Source organism: Danio aesculapii, chromosome 7 (assembly GCF_903798145.1).
Source record: "Danio aesculapii chromosome 7, fDanAes4.1, whole genome shotgun sequence".
Taxonomy (NCBI): Eukaryota; Metazoa; Chordata; class Actinopteri; order Cypriniformes; family Danionidae; genus Danio; species Danio aesculapii.
Window position 1 is genome coordinate 39,422,170 of NC_079441.1, and position 20,710 is coordinate 39,442,879.

At 35.1% G+C, this 20,710-nt stretch overlaps 1 protein-coding gene across 1 annotated transcript in view; it reads right to left on the bottom strand.

Moving 5' to 3' along the window:
• Positions 1-17,944: 17,944 nt before the first annotated feature.
• dnajb6b (DnaJ heat shock protein family (Hsp40) member B6b) overlaps positions 17,945-20,710 on the bottom strand; it is a 37,964-nt gene continuing 35,198 nt past the window's right edge. Inside the window, exon 10 of the mRNA XM_056461908.1 lies at positions 17,945-19,695. Coding sequence (XP_056317883.1) covers positions 19,595-19,695 — 101 coding nt within the window. The 3' untranslated portion in view covers positions 17,945-19,594. The remainder of the gene's footprint in view (positions 19,696-20,710) is intronic.

The window sequence follows — 20,710 nt, forward strand, 5'->3', positions numbered from 1 at the left end:
TCTCTCTCTCTCTCTCTCTCTCTCTCTCTCTCTCTCATTTGATCCCTATTCCTCTTCAACTTTCCTTCAGACCTCTCCTGTTTGACCGTTTCTTCTCCCTCTTCCTGCCTCAGCTCCGTCTCTTTTCCTCTTTCCATGTCTTGTCACTCATCAGTGGCTAATCTCTTAGGTTAGCGGAGGTCACGTAAGATCAAGAGGTCAACTCCCCGGTGCTCCTGCTGAACAAATAACAGATAGTGAACTATGAACCTCGTCTTTGCATGAGAATCAACATCATCTTTTTCTGCAGCTGGCAACCACAGCAACCAGGACTCTGCTGAACGCCTGCCCTGGGGTTTGAGACGCCCCCCTCTTTCCTCCCTCCCTCCCTCTCTCTCTCTCTCTCTCTCTCTCATCTGCATCACAGATGAGCACACTCTCTCTCTCTACTCTGCACAAAAAATGGAAGAAAAAAATCATTCATCCATAATTCATTGTGTGTGTCCCACCCCCCTTTCGGCACAACAGCCCATCCTAGTAACAGGAACCTAGCAACAGCAACAACTCTCCACTAGGCTTTCAGCCTATGGGGAACTTTCAAGTATTATCAAATTCAGCCAATAGTGTGTGAGAGGAAAGGAGAGGAGGGAAGGGGAGTTCTGGTTTTCTAGACAACTGTGCAGCACAGTCAGGGTGTGTGCCAATCAACCAATAGTACCCTGAGAAGTAGTTTAATATCTGATAATAATAATAAGATAACTGATAATAAGATAACTGATATCTTGCTATTTTAAGTGACTATAAAACATATAAGGCATGTTACCATTGTAATACCTGACCATAAAGTTGTTTATTCATAGAGATTCATTTTAACTGATATTACATATATGTAATTATTATATATCTATGATGTTCTAAAAAAATAAAGCATACATATACATACACAGACATATGTGTGTATGTATACATTCATTCATTCATTTTTTTTCGACTAAGTCCCTTTATTAATCAGGGGTCGCCACAGCGGAATGAACTGCCATCTTATCCAGCAAATATTTTATGCAGCGAATGCTCTTTCAGTCACAACCCAACACTTGAAAACACCCATACACACTCATTCACACACATACACTACGGCCAATTTAGCTCATTCAATTCACCTGTACCGCATGTCCTTGGACTGTGGGGGAAACCGGAGCACCCAGAGGAAACCCACGGCAGCACGGGGAGAACATGCAAACTCCACACAGAAGTGCCAACTGACCCAGCTGGGGCTCAAACCAGTGACCTTCTTGCTGTGAAGCAATCGCACTACCCACTGCGCCACTGTGATGCCTTATTTAGGTTTTTATTCACGTATAAACATTGATAAGTATGTATATGTATGTATACAAACAGTTCAGTATGAACTGTATGTATACAGTTCAAGGCAAATTTATTAGCCCTCTTGTGAAACTTTAATTGTTTTTCAAATATTTCTCAAGTGCCTATTTTCCAACACATTTTAAAACCTTATAATTTAAATAACTATTTTATTTTTGCCATAACTGCAGAGTTGCGACTTGAGTGGAGCATGTGAGGCAGGAGCAGGACCCAAATACAGTTAATTGAACTGTCTTATGGTGTCTCATGGCAGGGTCAAACAAGGAGTGTACACAAAGGCAATCCAAGAGCATAATCATTATAGCAGGTGAATGGTCGATAATTAAAAATTCTACAAACAGTCCAAGGGTCAAAAACATTGTAATGTAACTACAGACTAACAAATCTCAGCAGGGAAAGAATGTGTAGAGTGTGCAGAGTGAAGTTGAAACAGGTGTGTAAATGTAGGGTATGGTGGGGTTTGTAGTCCGGTAGAATCCATATTGGCAGAAGGGAGAAACTGTACAACTTAAATGAAAATCCTGAATGTGAATTTTGTTATTGTTTTAGAGCTCAACCCCCGTTCCTGGAGATCTACCTTCCTGCAAATTTCAGCTCCTACCCTGATCAAACACAAATTAAATAGGACCTGAACAGTACTTGATAATTACTGGCAGGTGTGTTTGATATGGGTTGCAACTGAAAGCTGCAGGAAGGTAGATCTCCAGGAACTAGGTTTAGCACCCTTGTTTTAGAGCATAGTAACATATAGGCTAGCATATTCGTAATAATGGCCTATTTTAAAATCACGGAGACTTTTGTGTATTTTGATGTCAGTTTTCTGAATGCACCTCAGTGATATGCCATTATGCTCCACACTTCTAATCTGCAGCATTGCTCATGATTGATGCCATTGCAGGAGTAAAGTTTGAGTGAATTTCTACAGACATCTTCTGGTCCATGTGTGTCCACAAACCTGAAACACAAGCAATGGCAGAGAAAAAATAAAGTCTAAAAAATGAAGAAAAAAAAAAGAAAAATCTAGAGAACTCGATTAGATTTATATTTCAGTGAAATCTAATACTAGAACCAAAACTTAAGTAATAAAAGTTAAAGTTTGCCCTTAGGGTGAAAGAACCAATAATAAAGCAAGCACAAGTACATTATAAGAGATACATGCTGAATCATTATCTCATCTCATAGTAGGTCTATTTAAGCTCTAAATAAGACACAACACTAGTACATTATAATGAATGCTTTATTTTTCCATGACCACATTTTCTGTTGAAATATGCAGTGAACCATCTGGTCAGTGGGACCCCAGTCTTATCTGTCTGCATATTTTAAAGTAAAGTGGACAGACGTTGCAGTGTTTGCTGGCTAATCATCCGGGACATAAATGGAAAATGATGGTCAGTTTATAATTGTCAGGCATAACAATAGATCTAAACAGCCAACAGAGTTTGATGCATACAGTCATTTCAGTCTCTGTCATTCAAGAAAGGGTATTTTTTTGAATCCGACTTACAAAAACATCTATTTTAGTTGATCATTGTCTGTGTTGTACAAATTATATGTAAGAAAATAAAATATTAGCATTTAATCTGTTGCTCTGGCCTTGACATCAATGCTGTCATTTTTTTAAACATCAAGTATATGATATAGGGTCAAATGGAAACCGATTGTATATAAATGAAATGAATATAGCTGAATGACTTCAGACACAGAAAGGACATTGTTCAAACACATTTATGGTAATGAGCACAACATTTACTATTAATGTGCTCTTCATGAGAGACTTTAGACCATTAAAAAGAAAGAAGCAATACAGAAATCACATTGTAAATGAATGTTTTGATGATGCCTTTAGAACAAATTCCTTAAATGATGAAACTCTACTGCTCAGGTATTCATGGACTGAATTCTGTAATAAAAACATGTTTGATGCAGACTCTAACAGGACTAGACATGGTATGGGAAAGATGCAGGAATGAAAAGCAGAACTGTATTATTACAGTAAAACCACCAAACAATTAAATAAAGAAATAATTAATGTGCCAGCATCATGCAATAACATACGTTGACATGGGCTTAGAAGGTCTATTGCAATTCCAGTTTAATAGGCATACGCTGTTCTTATATTACAGCATATAGATTAAACCAAAGCAGCACTTTATACCAAATGATGAATTGACATCAACTTGACAACATATCCTAACTATAGTCCTGCAGGGCCACAACCCAGCTCTACATTGCTTCATTAAAGTCACTTGATCAAACCTACAGTTAAAGTCTCGGTCACACTTTGTGTGATTTTTAATAACCCATTTAAAAGATTCTAGCTTGTCAGACTGTATGAATTTGATCACCATGTCACACTGTTGGATCTCAGTTGTGTCGCATACTCATCTTTCAATCAAACTCATCGAGTTTGACTTCATCAGTCAGAACTCGTTCAGTAACCTGCGTTAATATCTCACAGCAAACATAGTAATAATTTGACTCATATCATGTCTTAAGTCTTTCCCCACCATTACCAAAATATCTCATCAGCTGAGAGATGGTGATTCTATATCATTGACGAGTTTTTACAGCAATCCGTGTTTTAGGTGTATTACGGTAAAGGAAGCTCAAGCACTGAATGAGTTACAGGACTTCTGAGTATGTAAGAGTAGATCAGATCTCATGAAAAAAAATGAAGAGATGTATACACAGGCAAACCCCAAATTATTCATATTTGACTTAATATATATATATATTTATTTATGTAAATATGTGTGTGTGTCCATCTTATTTTGTCAAAATGAGTTCGTAATAGTTAAAATAGTTAATAGTTAATAATAAAACAAGAAAAGATTTCCCTGAGGTTATTTAAAGATGCACAATCAGCTTCAAGCTCCTGACACTCCATTGGAGGGACAGTTTCAATCACAACAGCTGTTAACTGGCAGTCTGTGAACATGTCAAACCTACAATCAAAGACCACAGATAATAAGATTATAAGAATCTTTTTAGATTTTTTTTTTAATTGGCTTCAAAAATCGTGGTCAAACTTGTACAGTGTGAGCAGGGCTTAAATGTCTTGGAGCAGGGCTCTAACTAAATTCTCCAGGGCTCACAATTACAGTATGCTGCATTCCCAAAGGCTTTGGGACTCCTCTCCCAACTATTGAATTCAGGGGTTCCAGTCACTTCCATGGCCTCTGGTGTATAAAATCAAACACTTAGGAATCTTCTACAAACATTTATGAAAGAACGGGTCTCTTTCGGCAGCTCAGTGAATTCAAGAGTGGTACAGGTTTCCACCTGTGCAATAAGTCCACTCATGACATTTCCTCACTGTTAAATAGTCCAGACCTCAACCCATTAGAACACACTTGGGATAAATAAAAGCAGAGACAGCAGGCCAGACCTTCTCATGCCTAACCGCAAAAATACGCTGCAAGAAGAATGGTGAAAATTGTGTGGAAAGTCTCCTCCCAGACGAGTTGAAAAGGGTGGATCGACTCTCTATTAAACCCTACAATTTAAGATTGAAATGTTATTAAAGTTTGTGCATGTGTAAAGACATGTCCTCAAACATTTGACATTATTCATTCATTCATTAGCTTAGTCCCTTTATTAATCAGGGGTCACCAAAGGGGTATGAACCAGATGCCTGTCCAGCTGCAACCCAGTACTGGGGAACACCCATACACACTCATTCCAACACATACTGTACATTTCGGCCAATTTAGTTTATTTAATTAACTTGAACCGGACTGTCTTTGGAATTGTGGGGAAAACCGGAACAACTGGAGGAAAACACGGGGAAAACATGCAAACTCCACACAGAAATGCCAACTGACCCACCCGGGAATCGAACAAGCTACCTTCTTGCTAACATGTAGCATTATAGTGTATCTAAATTTTCTGATGTATATTGAAGAATAAGCTATCTATTTGCTTAAGTTTAGTATGTTTATTATTTTGTTGGTGTTTATTTGTCAGTGATCTCAGATTTACTGTCTTTGTCCTTCCTGTGAATTGAGAATTTCACACATTACAACAAAGTGAATATGACTGGAGTTGAGGAGTTCTGTACACAAACAGTTCAGTAATTTATGTAAGTAAACCACATTCTACAACCAAAAAGTTAATGCCTTACAAAAAATAACTGCCGTATACTGAAGTAAAAACTGCAACACAACAGCAGTATATAGAAGTATAACTGCAATAAAATCAAGTACAATTGCAAAGTTGCAATGAAGTATAAACACAGTTCAAATACAGTACAATAAAGTTCAACAGCAGTATAAGCTGCAGTAAACTGGTGCAAAAACAAGTAAACGCTGTCTTTACTGCACTTGTGCATGCTGTATGCCAACGATGTGGTAAGAACAATACTGCACTTGTGTTCTGAGAGGTTTGTTCTTCAGCATCTTCCAAGAATATTTAGTACTTTTTTCAGGGATGTGTTTTTGGAATCAACTATTTTTTAAATTAGAATTTTAAGGGTTTATTTGCAAAAATGAATAATAAAAAATAACTGCAGTGTAACTAAGAGGGGCAATATAGTGATATGTTATATAATTATTATTTATTGCAAATATTAATAGTGCACTTTAGTGTTATTACGGATTGCTGTATTGTAGATGTATTTCTGTAGTTAGTTATACTTCTGAAAAGTGCAATACAATATACTGTGGTAGTATTTCAGCAATACAGCTGAAGTACTGAAACCTCATTTGTAAACCAATATCCACCGAGCAGGAAAAGGAATAGTTAGTAGTGCTGCAGTTGTATTGTAGAAGTACTTCAGTTGTATTGCAATAGCAGTATGGCAGTTGTACTGTAGTAGTACTTCAGTTGTATTGCAGTAGCAGTACTGCATTATAGTAGTAGTATCACTTCAGTAACAATTCAGTAGTTGTACTTCATTATAGTAGTAGTATCACTTCAGTACCATTGCAGTAGTTGTACTTCATTATAGTAGTAATATCACTTCAGTACCATTGCAGTAGTTGTACTTCATTATAGTAGTAGTATCACTTCAGTACCATTGCAGTAGTTGTACTTCATTATAGTAGTAATATCACTTCAGTACTATTGCAGTAGTTGTACTTCATTATAGTAGTAGTATCACTTCAGTACTATTGCAGTAGTTGTATTGCAGTGGATGTACTGCAGTTGGTTCTATTGTAGTAGTTCAGTTGTAGTACTACAGTAATACTGTAATTTCGTGTCCCAAAACTGCACTTTTCAGAAGTTAACTAAAACTGCAGTATTCCTTAAAAAAACTGCAGTGTTCTTTAAACAAAAACTGCAGTAATTTTTTGTGAGTGATGACAGCCATTGATGGCAAAAAGAGTTTATCAAAAATTGATCATCAAATAAATGTGTTTTTCTGTTATACTGTACAGATTTGTTCTCTCCATACAATTCCTTAAACAATTTATGGTTTCCAGCTACCTAAAATGTCAATATGTCACTTTGTAAAACTGCAGAGCTACATTATTAACTTCAAAACCAGCATAGATGTTTCCAGGGCCATGTTTTTTAAAAGGAAAAAAAAGCCTGGGATTATTTAATCAACGCTCTACTGGAAAAAGAAAACAGCAGAGGTCAGATATTCTGTTCACATTCTTTTATGTATATGATCAATTTATTTGAGTTTGTTTTGTATGTTTGTTTTCCTTAAATGAAATCTAAAGCATACAGTACGTGTGTTACAGAAGCAATAATTAAATATGTATTCAACAACAGAAAGAACTCACTGGAGCAGATCTCTAATACACAACAGAGCTCCACAATGCTGCATAATGCTCTAAATGTTTAAAATCATTTTATTTTATAGATAACACTTTATCTTTGAATATTTCATTGTCCCTCAAGCACAAAGTATATTACTGAAAACGATGAGTTCTGAATTACAGATAAGACTTTCCAAAGCAGCCCAGCTCTGGATCTGTTCCTCCACGGCAGGCCGTTTCCCCTTGGATACATAAAACAGCAAGCTAATTACTGTGCTAAACCTATTCATAAATCATGTCTTCTCATATTGAACTAATGCCACATGAGATGCTGTGTCAACGCTTTCTTTTGCATCAGTGTGTTAACCACTGGACATGCAAAAACAAATTAATGCAATGCTTGCTATTAAGGATCAGTAAATAAAAGCGTAACTGAAGGCACAGGCACAGATAACACTATTCGAGTAGTTTTTAGGGCCTTTATTTCATGAGCTGGCTTAATGACTTAATGAAGTTGAACATTATAATGTGGTCATTTGGGTACAATGGTAACTGGGAAATGACTATAGAGACTTTAAGACTGCCTGCAAAGTCCCTGCCACTTTTGCTGATTTCATTTTGAATGCAGGCTTTCTTGTGAAACCGAAGATAGATAATACCACTACTAAAATGACATGAGTGATTTTCTCACATATTCTGAAAAATAATAAAAAAGTTATGCTGTGGTGGATGAAGTATAAAACTCAAGCACTTCAGTAGAAGTATAGGCATTATATAGTCTACCATTTTAAAAAATATAGTCTACCAGTCAAAGATTTTTAAAAAATGTTTAAAGGGAATTTATTTTTTGATCACTATTCAAAAACTATACATTTACTTGGCAGGAAAAGTATTAATTTTATTTCCAAAACTGGTCATGCACTAACTTTATGTATAATTAATAATTCAAGTGTCTAAACAAGTGGAAATGACTAAATATGCCATACAGACAGATAATTAATAAACAAAATTTAAAAATGTATATTTTTTATAGAAAATATCAAATTAAAAGTTATAATATAGACTGAATGTGTTAACAAAACATATTAAAGCAATTCGTTTTATATACATGTATATTATGTGCTATAGAAGCAGAGAAAATGCATGCAGATTAATTTGTGTTATGTTAAGTTTTGTTTAGTTAAATAAATTAAATTAAACCTACTCCGTTCAGATGGTTATACACAAATATAAACTTCCACAATTATAGCAAATTACACAATGAGTTTAAACAGCTCATGTTTCAAGCGTACCTCAGTTTCCAAATGTTCAAATATTTGTATCTGGACCAAATATTCCTAATAAGCAGGGATGGACAGTATTTATGATACATATTTCAAATACGTGTTTCAAATACAACATTTTGTCATTTGTATTTGATAGGGTTTATGAAAATGGCTTAATATTTTGTATCAAAATACTTTAGTGTCTTGTATTTTTGTAGTTTCAAAATACTGTGAAGTCTACAGTACATGATGCCATCATAAAAATGAGGCCTCTGATTGGTGCTTCCTCAGTTATTTGCCTAAGCTTGAAATCAGAACAGAACACTTAAAGAAAGTAACCGACAAATGTTGAGGGTATTTTGAGGAGCAAGTAAACAACCATTGAAAATAGCTAATGAGTAATTCTAAGACCAGATTTATAATGGCTATAGCGTACAATTCAGCATCTTTGCTTAAGAAATTAGATGAAATAAAATGTTTTTCCCTTAAGAACAGGATGAGGAGCCTTCAGAACATCATCGGTCTCACTGTCAGTGCTGCAGGTGGAGATGCAGAGGAACTTTAGAAATATTAACACCTAAATATTGTGTACTAGTGTTTTTTAAGAAGGTAAACCGAGACTCTTCCAGTTAAATAAGAACTGAAAAAATCTTGGGAGTATGATTATACTGTACAAATAATGAATGGATTGCTGATGTAGATGGCAAGAAAATAAAACAAACAACATTAAAATAAGTTCTATAGTGATGATACACACAATAGTTCATTGGTTTCAGGTACCATAAGCTGTTCTGCTGTTGTGCTGTTTTGTTAATGAAGAAAAATGTCTGTCTAAAGATGTCAAAATGTCACAATATATGAAACACAAATATTTAATAATACTCTAGTCTAGAGACTTGTCAAAAACTCCAGACTCTCGTTAAACAGCAGCAGGATATACATGAAGAGTTTATTTGCAAAAACAGATATTTTTAGATATAATGTTTTTATGTTGTGAAGTTTTTAGAAGTTTTCAGAAAACATTTTTTACATTACATTTTGCAAATTCTGTGAACAAAAAATCTAAATGAACTCTTCATATAGGCCTGTCACCCTTTTAAAATCTAAGATTGTTAATAGATTGAATAATCTTTGAACAGAGATGATAGGAATTTTCAGTCAACATATAGTACTATATTCTGACTCAATACTTAATGATTTAAACCATAGGATATCATCTTCAAGACAGAACTTTCTGTATGAGATTTGTGCAACATTGATACTAAACTCAAATAGAAACACAAGTTGGGTTACAAGTTCATCTCACTAACCGTTAGCCCACAACTTCCCCTATAGGTGAACTAAGTGGCAAATAAAATTGTTTTTTATCAAACATTGTTTACTTCACAAGTAAGTTTAATGGTGAAGGGATTGATCCAACAGGACTTTTAGTGGAGTTTGTGAAGAAATTGTATGCAACCATTCAAAAGTATTTCCTATTTTATTTGATACTATGTGGCTGCTGTATTTTGTAGTTTATTTTGATACACTTAAAATTGATATTTGGTGTTTTATTTTAAAATACATTTCAATGTATTTGGCCCATCCCTGCTTACAACCATACATCAATGCAATGCAAAGCTTAGTTATTCAACTTTCGTGTGATGTATAAACTTCAATAAAAAAAAAAATGTGACTGGTGTTGTTGTCCAGAGTCATATACTAATACCTAAAGTGTAACTATAAATAGCCTACATAATGGTATATTTGACTCACTCACTTTCCTTCGTCCCTTTTAATAAGTGGTTGCAACAGTGGAATGAACCGTCAATTTCTCTAGCATATGTTTTATGTGGCGGATACCCTTCCAGCTGCAACTCATGACAGAGACTGCATTCATGAACTCCCCAGTGCTGGGAAACTGGTACATTTCAGCACCATTTCAAAGAGTACTCCTCCAGTTTTACATGCAAATCATAGTGTGAAATCTCTATTCGGAAGAGATGACCGAAGATGGCTAAAACCAATTGGGGCTAATGCAGAAGCATGTTGTCCTCAGGCAGAGACAGAAGAAAGGTGGTGAGTAAAGAGACATGAGGGGAAGAAAAGAGAAGAAACTCAGGAGATGGAGGAGAGAGAAGAAAGAGAGAGAGAGGAAGGGAGGGGGTCTCACAGGGGAGCAGTGTGTTGAGCAGTGTTTACCTGAGCCGGGTCGATGTGTGGGTGTTGAGGAGGCAGACCACTTTCTCACACACACATTCTCTCTCTCTTTCTCTCTCGGTCTCATTCTCCAGCTCACAAAGACAATGCCTTTTTAAACGCTGTAAGCCTACGGCAGGAATTGCTATCCGCTGACCAAGTCAGTCTTAGTCATCATCCAGCATACAAAAGGAGATACTGTTAAATCAGTCTAGATTATGCCAAATGCCTGTTGGTGTGATTCTAGTACAGTAAAATGTTTGTGGACGAAAAACATTTGGCAAAACATATTATCATAATTAGACATTTCTGTAGTTTTATGGTCTCAAGTGCTGCAATTGACAATCAGAAACACTTGTTTAAGAGATCTATACAATTGCAGAAAAATAAGTACTGTAAAGTGTTTTCAAATCAATAGAGTAAATATGAAAATGCTTGAAAAAGCTGTTAAATGTTTTAAGAGGTCTCAGTTAACATTGTCTTAATTTAAGCAGTGTTACCATGAATTTACCCAGAGAGATTAAAGTTGTGTACAACCCTAAGTTTAGTAGAATCCCGTCAGTAGTCTACCAACTGTAGCAGAACACTAACGAATGCAACAGTACTCAGTATTAAAAAAAACATATCTCTTCCTTAACCAGAAAACCAAGCAAATGTGTCCATTTATATGAAATCTACTGAACATCACCAAGAAGCTGAATAAATATGATGTATCGTAAGAACAATATTTAAAGATACAGCAATTTGAAAATCTGAAATCTGAGGTTTCAAAACAATCAAAATGCTGAGAAAAAAGTCATCAAAATAAAGTTCTTATCAATGTACATTGCTAATCATGAAATTGAGTTTTAATATTTACAGTAAGAAATTTATAAAATAGCGTCATGGAACATGCTTGATATTTGAATGATTTTTAGCATAAAAGAAAAATCAATAATTTTGACCCATACAATGCATATTCATTTATATTTTTTCCAAAAATATACGTGCAACATAAGACTGGTTTTGTGGTCTAGTATCATGCTTATCATCCAAAATAACTTTTTTTTTTTTTTTAAGATTCTTTTTTCACACATTTTTGAGTTTTTAAATCAGTAATTGTCAAAATATTAAAAAACACCACATTATTGATCCTTAGTAAATAAACCCTCCATATAATATACAAAAATAATACTAATGAAGACAGATTATTATTATTACAGTTTTTCTCAGTCGCTTTGGTACATTTCTCAGATCAGAATTAAAATTTGCAGAACAGTAAGTGCATTTTTCAAAACAACGCAAACAAATATCAAAACAACAAGGATTACACGCAAAACCAAGTCTCCTGCTCAAAATCCTTAGTTCACCTCTCAAAACTAAATTTCTGTGTCAATGAATGTGTCAGTGCCATCAGAATGACAAGTCAAATGACTAAGTCATGTTGTCAATATAACAGTGTACTCTGGATGGGGTGTTCTTTTTTTACTGTTTGTACTGTAATTTGTTACCAGATCATGTCATTGTGATTGGGAAAGAAAAAAATACCGCATAGCACAAAGAAAAAACAAAACAAAAGTAGAAATGTGACCATAGGACAATCTGATATGAGATGTACCTTCTTTAGAAAAAGGCAAGATTCACCTGGGAGAAATTTACCAATTCAGGACAGATTTAGATAAAAAAAGTCTAATGGAAAGTATGGAAAAATGCATTATGACACAATATTATGAAAACTTCTTCAAGCATTTTGCAAGTAAACATTCATGCTATGAACTAATGCCTAAACGTTGTGGCGGTGAGACTATTCAGACAGAGACCATTATAATCCATTTTGATCAACATGACATAAGCTACTGATAATGTAGGAAACATCAGAAAAAGGCACGTAATCATTTGCATGGATGTATGCAAGCATTTGCAACTTGTTCAAAGGAATGAGAAACTGCTTTTTGCATGTGCACAAGTGACACAATGATGTGAAAATTGAACAGGGAGTTTTGAGAATTTCAATTCTGATCTGAGAAATGGACCAAAGCGATTGAGGAAAAACTGTAAACACAAGGTTCTCTGTAACAACATTGGGATTCCATGTCACTTTCAAAGCCATTGTCTTTGTTGAACCTTAAAAAAGATTCTATTTTTTTTTACCAAAAAGGAGTTTTGTGTTATTGTGAAATATCAAATACTCCTATTGCAGTAATGATTTTTCTAAAGAAAAAAATAAGAAATGTCTTTTAGTAGTGAAGTTGAAACCAACTAATTTTGAAAACCAGACAGACGGACGGACGGACAGACGGACGGACGGACGGACGGACAGACAGACAGACAGACAGAAAGAAGATATAGACAGACAGACAGACAGACAGACAGACAGACAGACAGATAGACAGATATATAGATAGATAGATAGATAGATAGATAGATAGATAGATAGATAGATAGATATATAGATAGATAGATAGATAGATAGATAGATAGATAGATAGATAGATAGATAGATAGATAGATAGATAGATAGATAGATAGATAGATAGATAGATAGATAGATAGATAGATAGATAGATAGATAGATAGATAGATAGATAGATAGATAGATAGATAGATAGATAGATAGATAGATGGATTTTCTCCTTTGCTATGCTGACAAACATCTCCACCTAGTGTTAGACCAGAGACGTCTCTAACACAGCCTTCATTCACTGATACACTCAGACATGCTTTTGCAACATATATCAGTGCCAGAAGCATGAAAGCTTAATGTTTACTTGTAGTGGTAACAATGTTTTTGAGCCCTTTGGAAAAGCATTTTCAATCAGCCTCAAAGGTACAAAAGCTTACATTGTCCATATCATTTGAAAAGGTAATAATTTGTATCTTTTAGGCACTAATACGTACATTTCATTTGCTAGAAAGCTACAAAAATGCACCATTTGGGGGTAAATAACTAATGTGCATGACCTTACAGCTTTGCCTACATCTGTCAAAGTCAAATGTTTTACCATCTTATATGAAGTTCTGAGTAAAAGTAAATTTACTGAAAGTCTGAAGGTGTAACCAAGTTCATTCATTCATTCAGTTTCTTTTCGGCTTAGTCCCTTAATTAATCAGGGGTCGCCACAGCAGAAGGAACCGCCAACTTATCCAGCATATGTTTTATGCAGTGGATGCCCTTCCTGCCACAACCCAACAGGAAACATCTATACACTATTGTTTATTCAATTCACCTATAGCGCATGTGTTTGGACTGTGGGGGAAACTGGAGCACCCGGAGGAAACCCACACGAACACAGGGGGAATATGCAAACTCCAAACAGAAATGCCAACTGACCCAGCCGGAGCTCGAATCAGCAACCTTCTTACTGTGAGGTGATCGTGCTATCCACTGTGCCACCATGACGCCTGTAACCAAGTTCTTTAAGTTCATTTGTAATATACATGCATTCATTCTTAATCTTATAATATGCTGAAAATGGTTCTGGTTGAATTGTTTTCATTCCTGAATATTACTGATAAGTGTTTCATATTTTTGAGTTAAACTGTCCAAATTCAATGTTTAAAAAACAGTTCTTCATTACAGTTAATCCCATCAATGGAAAGATTTAATTTCACAAAATGTTCTGAAATGGCTCTTTATATTTTTATAACAGTGTTCTTCACACTATATATATATATATATATATATATATATATATATATATATATATATATATATATATATATATATATATATATATATATATATATAAACGGGAACCACTGAGAAAAGTTTTTTTATATAGTTCTTCCTGACACTTGTGTTTATGAAAAAAATAAGAGACCACTTGAAACTTCTTAGTCTCTTTGGATGCACTACTGGATTTATGAGGTGTGTTAGACTAAAATGTTAATATTTGTTTATTCTAGAAAGGTCTGGTGATGTTTCCTGTTTAAACAACTTTTCTGAAGTAAAATGTTTAGGAATCACTTTATTTTGATGGTCCCTTTAACAAATTATGTTGAATATAAGTTACATTGCTTCTACATGCCAACTAATTCTGATTCGATTATAACTAAGACTGTTGGGCTGGGGTTAGGATTAGTGTACTCTAAGTTGACATGTACTTGCAAAGTTTCTTATAGTCAGTTAAATATTCGTTAGAGCAGTATCAGCAGATATTAACCAGACAGTTTACTAACACTCAAGTGACAAGTAATTGGCATGCAGTTGCAATGCAACTTGTAGTCAACAAAATGTGCAATCAGGACCATCAAAATAACGACTTATCAATGTTTAGTATTATGCCATTATTTTTGTTATTTTTTTATGCTCTAAATGCATTTTTATTTCACATTTGAAAGAAATGTCATCAGTAGTTTGTAAAACAAAACAAAAAATACATCTACATCTGGGGACCTCATGGCAGATATAACCATGCAGATGTGTTGAAAAAGTCCAGCAGTGACAGCCTTTATACTTTTATTTCACTCTATATTACCAAAAAACAGATATCATGCCAACCAAGTCAAAGCACTGAGGAATTATTATTGTAAAACATGACATTGCCTAATTCAAAGATTAATGCATGGCACATTTATAAACAGTATGTTTGCTTTTGGATGGAAACCACTGACATTTTTAGTTCTCCGTCAGGAAGAACCACCTGAATCTGAAGCATTCCTACCCATCATGATCTATATTAATCTTAGTTGAGACAGCTTGCAAATTGAAAGCAATGGAGGGAAGGTGAGCTAGTGATATGACTGCTGCTGTGCCATCTAATTAAGCCCTGGGAGACTTCAGTCAAGCAAACAAGACCCAAATTACTCTACAGGTCATGTGCACGAATCTTGCTATGAATAATACTGTACTCTGCAAGCCCATTTAATACATTCACAGAGTCATGCCTTTTGTAATACACACTTCTGTAATCCTAATTTAGTGGCAATGCATTTACAAAGCATACAAAATATGTACAACTTCTTCAGGCTTTATTGGCGTATGGTGAAATATGATATAGTGATTCACATATCAATGCAAGTCTTTAGTCAATATTACCAAGACGAAACTTTCACATCTGTAAGTGGACAGCAAGAGAATTTATAAATGATTCAAGTGTTTGTGTTAAAGGCAGAATATTGTAAAGTTTTTCCATTAAAATATCCAAAGATTAAAAATAAGAGTGTTATATGTTTTTATGACAAAAATGTACATTATCACAAATCATTTGAAGAATGTTCAAATCCAGAAAAATAAGCTGTTTTAATGAGTGACATGGACTGTGTTTTTTGTCGCCATGCTAATCACGTCACACACAGGGAAACACCAAAGATATTTTAATATGTTGTGCATTTTATTAGACTGCACAGAGCAGCACTATGAAAGAACCCTAAAGTGAATCTAGTATGATAAAACAGTGCTGCTTCTTCCATATTTTTATGAACAGAAGAACCGGTAGCGGTCAAATATGTCATATAAAAACTCTGCCTTTTTGCAGCATCGCACTCTAAAATATTTAGCAATTGCTTCGGCATCTCGTTTAACTTTAACGACTGTTAGTTTTAAGGCCTGTGCATATGGGACTATTTCCGCTTGTGATTTCACCAACATTTAACATTAACATTTCCCCTCATTACTAAACAAAGGGTGTCAATGTGATTGTGCACACCACTGCGCAAAACGGCTAGTATAAATGTGTCATTTAAAAAAAAATGCTTGTTTGTAATTGTTTGACATGCCTGTCCACCAATGATATTGGTACTTTTGTCTACGTGCCTGTAGCTGCTGCATGTACACTAAAAAATTATTGTTACTGCTTGTTTAAACTACTTATATATAACGAGCTCAATCAACATGATTATTGAGGGGTTTTGTGAAATAACTTAATTGGTTTAACCTAATTTAATTAAATGTAATCTAATCTTAATTAGGTTAGCTTAATCAATTTGAGACAACATGAATGAATTGTGTGGAACTCAGCATTTTTTACAGTGTAGTTATGGGTAATAAACACAACAGTAAACACCACAGTGTTTAAACTATTGATTCTTTAACAAAATAGTCAACTCAAAGTTGAATAAATGAATCGTGTTGGGTTCGGATCTGCCTGAACGCATCGACGTCGATACGGTACATCACCAAATATGAAGTGCCGGATCTGGTGAAACATGAACGTGCCTTTCCCTTCAGACACTAGCGAAAGCACGGGAAATCAGGGGACTGATCATGACACGAAGATGATGATCACTGACTGATGGAGATTTGGCTGAAGGAAATAAAGGGTTAAAGTTCATTTTCACAACAAAACCACAGTATAGCCAACCTAGTGCTGTGTTTGTTCCTGTCATTTTTCTGATTTTTGTAACAATAACCTATGCTGAAATGCAGGATTCATCAGCTATTAAAGGAAGGAGCAGCTGAGACTAGTATGTATGGGTCTTTGTCAGACTTTGACAGGGACTTTGTCTGTAACTGTTACAGTTCATATGGATCAGTTTCTTCTTCCTCCGGATCATAATTAAAATTGTTGCCTCATTTTGTGTAGTTTGCAAAATATGTATTTAATTGTGTGTTATAACTTGTAATCACCCCGCTCTGCTTAAAATCACTTAGATATAGATCAGTGCTTGTAACGTATCTCTCAGGTCTTTATTGGGCTATTCACATATTGCATCCTAAACAAAATTGAATACGCAATGCGTGCTTCTTCCATTACCGATTTAAATGCATTTCTAAACTCACGATCCTCTGTTGTTTGTCTTTGCTGTGGCCACCATCAGCTGCTCCTCACACGCGTGGCGCGGTCAATTTTTAAAATAATTCAACGTATGCCACTGTGTGTATTAATATTTAATGTGTTGTTGTTATTACTTGGGGTTAGAGTAATATGCTGGTGTTTAACTGCATTGCTTTATTGCATCCCTGCACTGGGCTCACACATACTTTGTGTTACTTTATAACCCTAGTGGGAGTTTCTCTTTGTCTTGCGCTGAACCCTGCCGACCAATCACAACAGACTGGGTCATTGGACCAATCACAGCATAATAGCCTCGCAAAGGAGGGGTGTGGGAACAAATGAATCTCTGAACGAATCATATGGGAGTCACTGAGATAATTCGATAAAAATAAATGCAAAAAATAAGACAATGAAAGTGTTTTTTGACCTTCAGCCTGTTGTTGGAAACCCCCAAAACCAAAATAAGACATGTTTTAAAGTATAATGGGACTCTTCAATGAAGAAAAAGATGCAACGAGAAGAACATAGAGCTGATTTTTTCATGTGTATAGTGGTGAAAACTTCACAGTGTCTTTTGTGTTTTTCCCCCATAAAATACAACTTATTAGCTATTACAGTACAGCATGACCAGGCTTTGAAAATAGAAATACTTGATTAAACCTCCCTCAGTTCACACCACTGCCGAAAAAACAGCAAAGAAATGTGATAACAAATATTACACATTCATAAGGCATCAGAGTAGAACCTTTTTAATATGCATTGCTAAAAATGTGTTTGTCTAGTTCTTGGTTTTTTCAATTCATTTTTATTTCTCTTTTTAATATAGCAACTGTGAGTCAGCACAGATTTTATATCAAAAACCAAAATGAAACATACATGCAGGAGTCGGAGTGAAATTAAAGCCATACTCCCGCTTCTGAAAGGACAGAGCACATCTGGAGTTTTCTCTGAAATATTGATACAGTGCTTAAGACTGGATCAAAAGACGAACTGGTAAAAACGTGTTCTCTCACATTGCAGAATGAATAATTAAAATCTCTTTTTCCTTTCTTTTTTTTCCTCTTGTCCTTCTCACTTTCCTATCTCAGAAACCTATTCTGACCTGCCCAATATCTTTTCATCATATCATCTTATATTTGACTTTTCTGTGGTTACACTTTTATATTGCTGTAAACACCAAATTTACTTTAATACAAAATGCAGCAAATGTAAAGCTACCATGCAAACATTAATGTGCTTTTTTATTTTTATAATGCATTATTTTTATCATCAAAATTTATCAAAGGGCTGAAAACAGGCTTGACAAACTAATACTTTTTCAAACTAATAAAGAAATCTGTTCAATGTTTAAAAACGTGAATACATAAATATTTCAGCTGGGTCTAATTATTATATTAGTGCTATGTTTAGCCTCATTTATGAACTGACTCTTTTCAAAATCACAGGAAGGGAATGTTCTACAATATGCACAGCACAAGTACAAAAGTCAGTGTGATTGCTTATTATACAGCAGCTCAGGGTAATTAAAGATCATTTTCATCATGTGCATTGTAGCACCTGCTACAGATCAGATTTTATATTTAACAAATAATCCATATTACCCCTCACTCAACATGCAAACTAGACGCCAGAGGAAACTGGTTCAATACTAACACCCAGGCAGAATCAGACCTCTGGACAAATCTGAAAGATAAGGCTGTTTTCATCACCACAAGGATTTTAGAATGAAAGAAAATCCTATATTTCTTACCACTTGAGAAATGTGAGAACATTACATACACACATATGTTATAATGAATTATTCATATTTCCCTCTGAGCTAATTTGCTACTGGTGCTAATTAGAAAGGTGATAGATGTAGGAAGGTAACTAATGTTGATGAACTAGCTAGTGAAATTAAACTTGGTTTGTCCCAAATTTAGTACTCTGCCATTAAACTTTGTACAAAACCAATTTTAAAGAGTTTAAAAATAGTAACCAAATTGTTACAGATGTGACTGTGACTTAATATATGATTTTGACAACATTCAGAGAATGTTACAGTGCTTACAGAAAACCATCATACCCCTAAAATAATGACTTTATTTGTCATACAACCTGAAATCTAATCAGGATTTCAAATAACGTTTCCAGCCTACAAATGTTTTGTAGCCTTCTAACCTGTGCCTTTCTACAACTTTATCCTGAAGGCCTTTTGAAAGCAGGATGTAAAGTGAGTGAAGGTATAGATTTTCACAAGGCATGATGGTTTTCTTTATGTTCTGTATATGCATGCTTTTTTAAAATAATAATAATGTGTGACAGTATTCAACAGGCATGTCTATATAAATTCCCTTGGGTTTTTTAAACGAACAGTAAAAACAACTGTACATAAATAAAACAATTAGAACCACACCCCAATACGGGGAGTGAGTCTTGGCGTCCGCTTCTTTTTGGTGTCTGACTCCTTCAGCAATAGCTTCTTTCTCCTGGTGTCAAAAAACCCTAAAAATAAAAGAGGAAATCTTTTCATTGAGCTTTTATTAAATCAAGCCATACAGCAGTTCTGATAGCACTGGTTTAATCAACCCAGGCTCATTGGAAATATGTGCTTCAGACAACGCTATCTCATACCAATTCATAACCTTTTGATTTAGTGGCTGATTTTGTAGAAATTGTGATCTATGATCTCATAAGTATAATTTAGTGCGATTTGCTCATAGCCCAATGGTATTTGGGTTTAGGGTGGGGTTTGGTGCCACGCCTACCACCTTGCATTTTTATACATCTGAACTCATACGAATTAGCCACTAACCTGGCAAAACATTTTTGCAAAACAAAAAATACATTGCTCCAGTTGTGAGGGTTTCAGAAAAGGGAAAGGAGCAAGGAGTCAAATACAGGGACAAAAACATGGGTTTATCATAAAATAAAAACAAAAAGGCAACGAAAACTACCGTGAGGGGGAAAACATTAACAAAAAGGCAAAAACAAACTAGACTGCGCTGGCAAGGAAGAGCAGAGCTGGACAAGGCTGGACATGACAGGACAAGACGATTAACGACGACGAACTGACACAGGACAGCAGACAAGAGGAGACTATAAAGAGAAAGAATTAACAAATCAAACAGGTGAGCTGAATAAACTATTAATGGGTTAACAAGAAGGGTGGGACTAGATAATAGACAGGAGAGCACATGACACAAAGAAACAACATAAGCCATGTGCTCATGTAAAACAAGACTAGGACACGCAGCCAATGAGAGAACTCATTTACTGTGTGTTCACATAAAACACAACACTAAAGCACATGGCCACAATGTAAACACCGAGCCATGTGCTTTGACACAACACCAAGATGAGACAGAACGCAAGACATGAGTACACAATAAATAAAAAACACTCACCGTGCACTCACAAATACGACATGCATGTTCCGATCCCAGCGGCAACCGAAACCAAGTAGACTGAGAATAGAACACTACACCACCGACAAAACAAACACAAGAGCAAGCGTGCT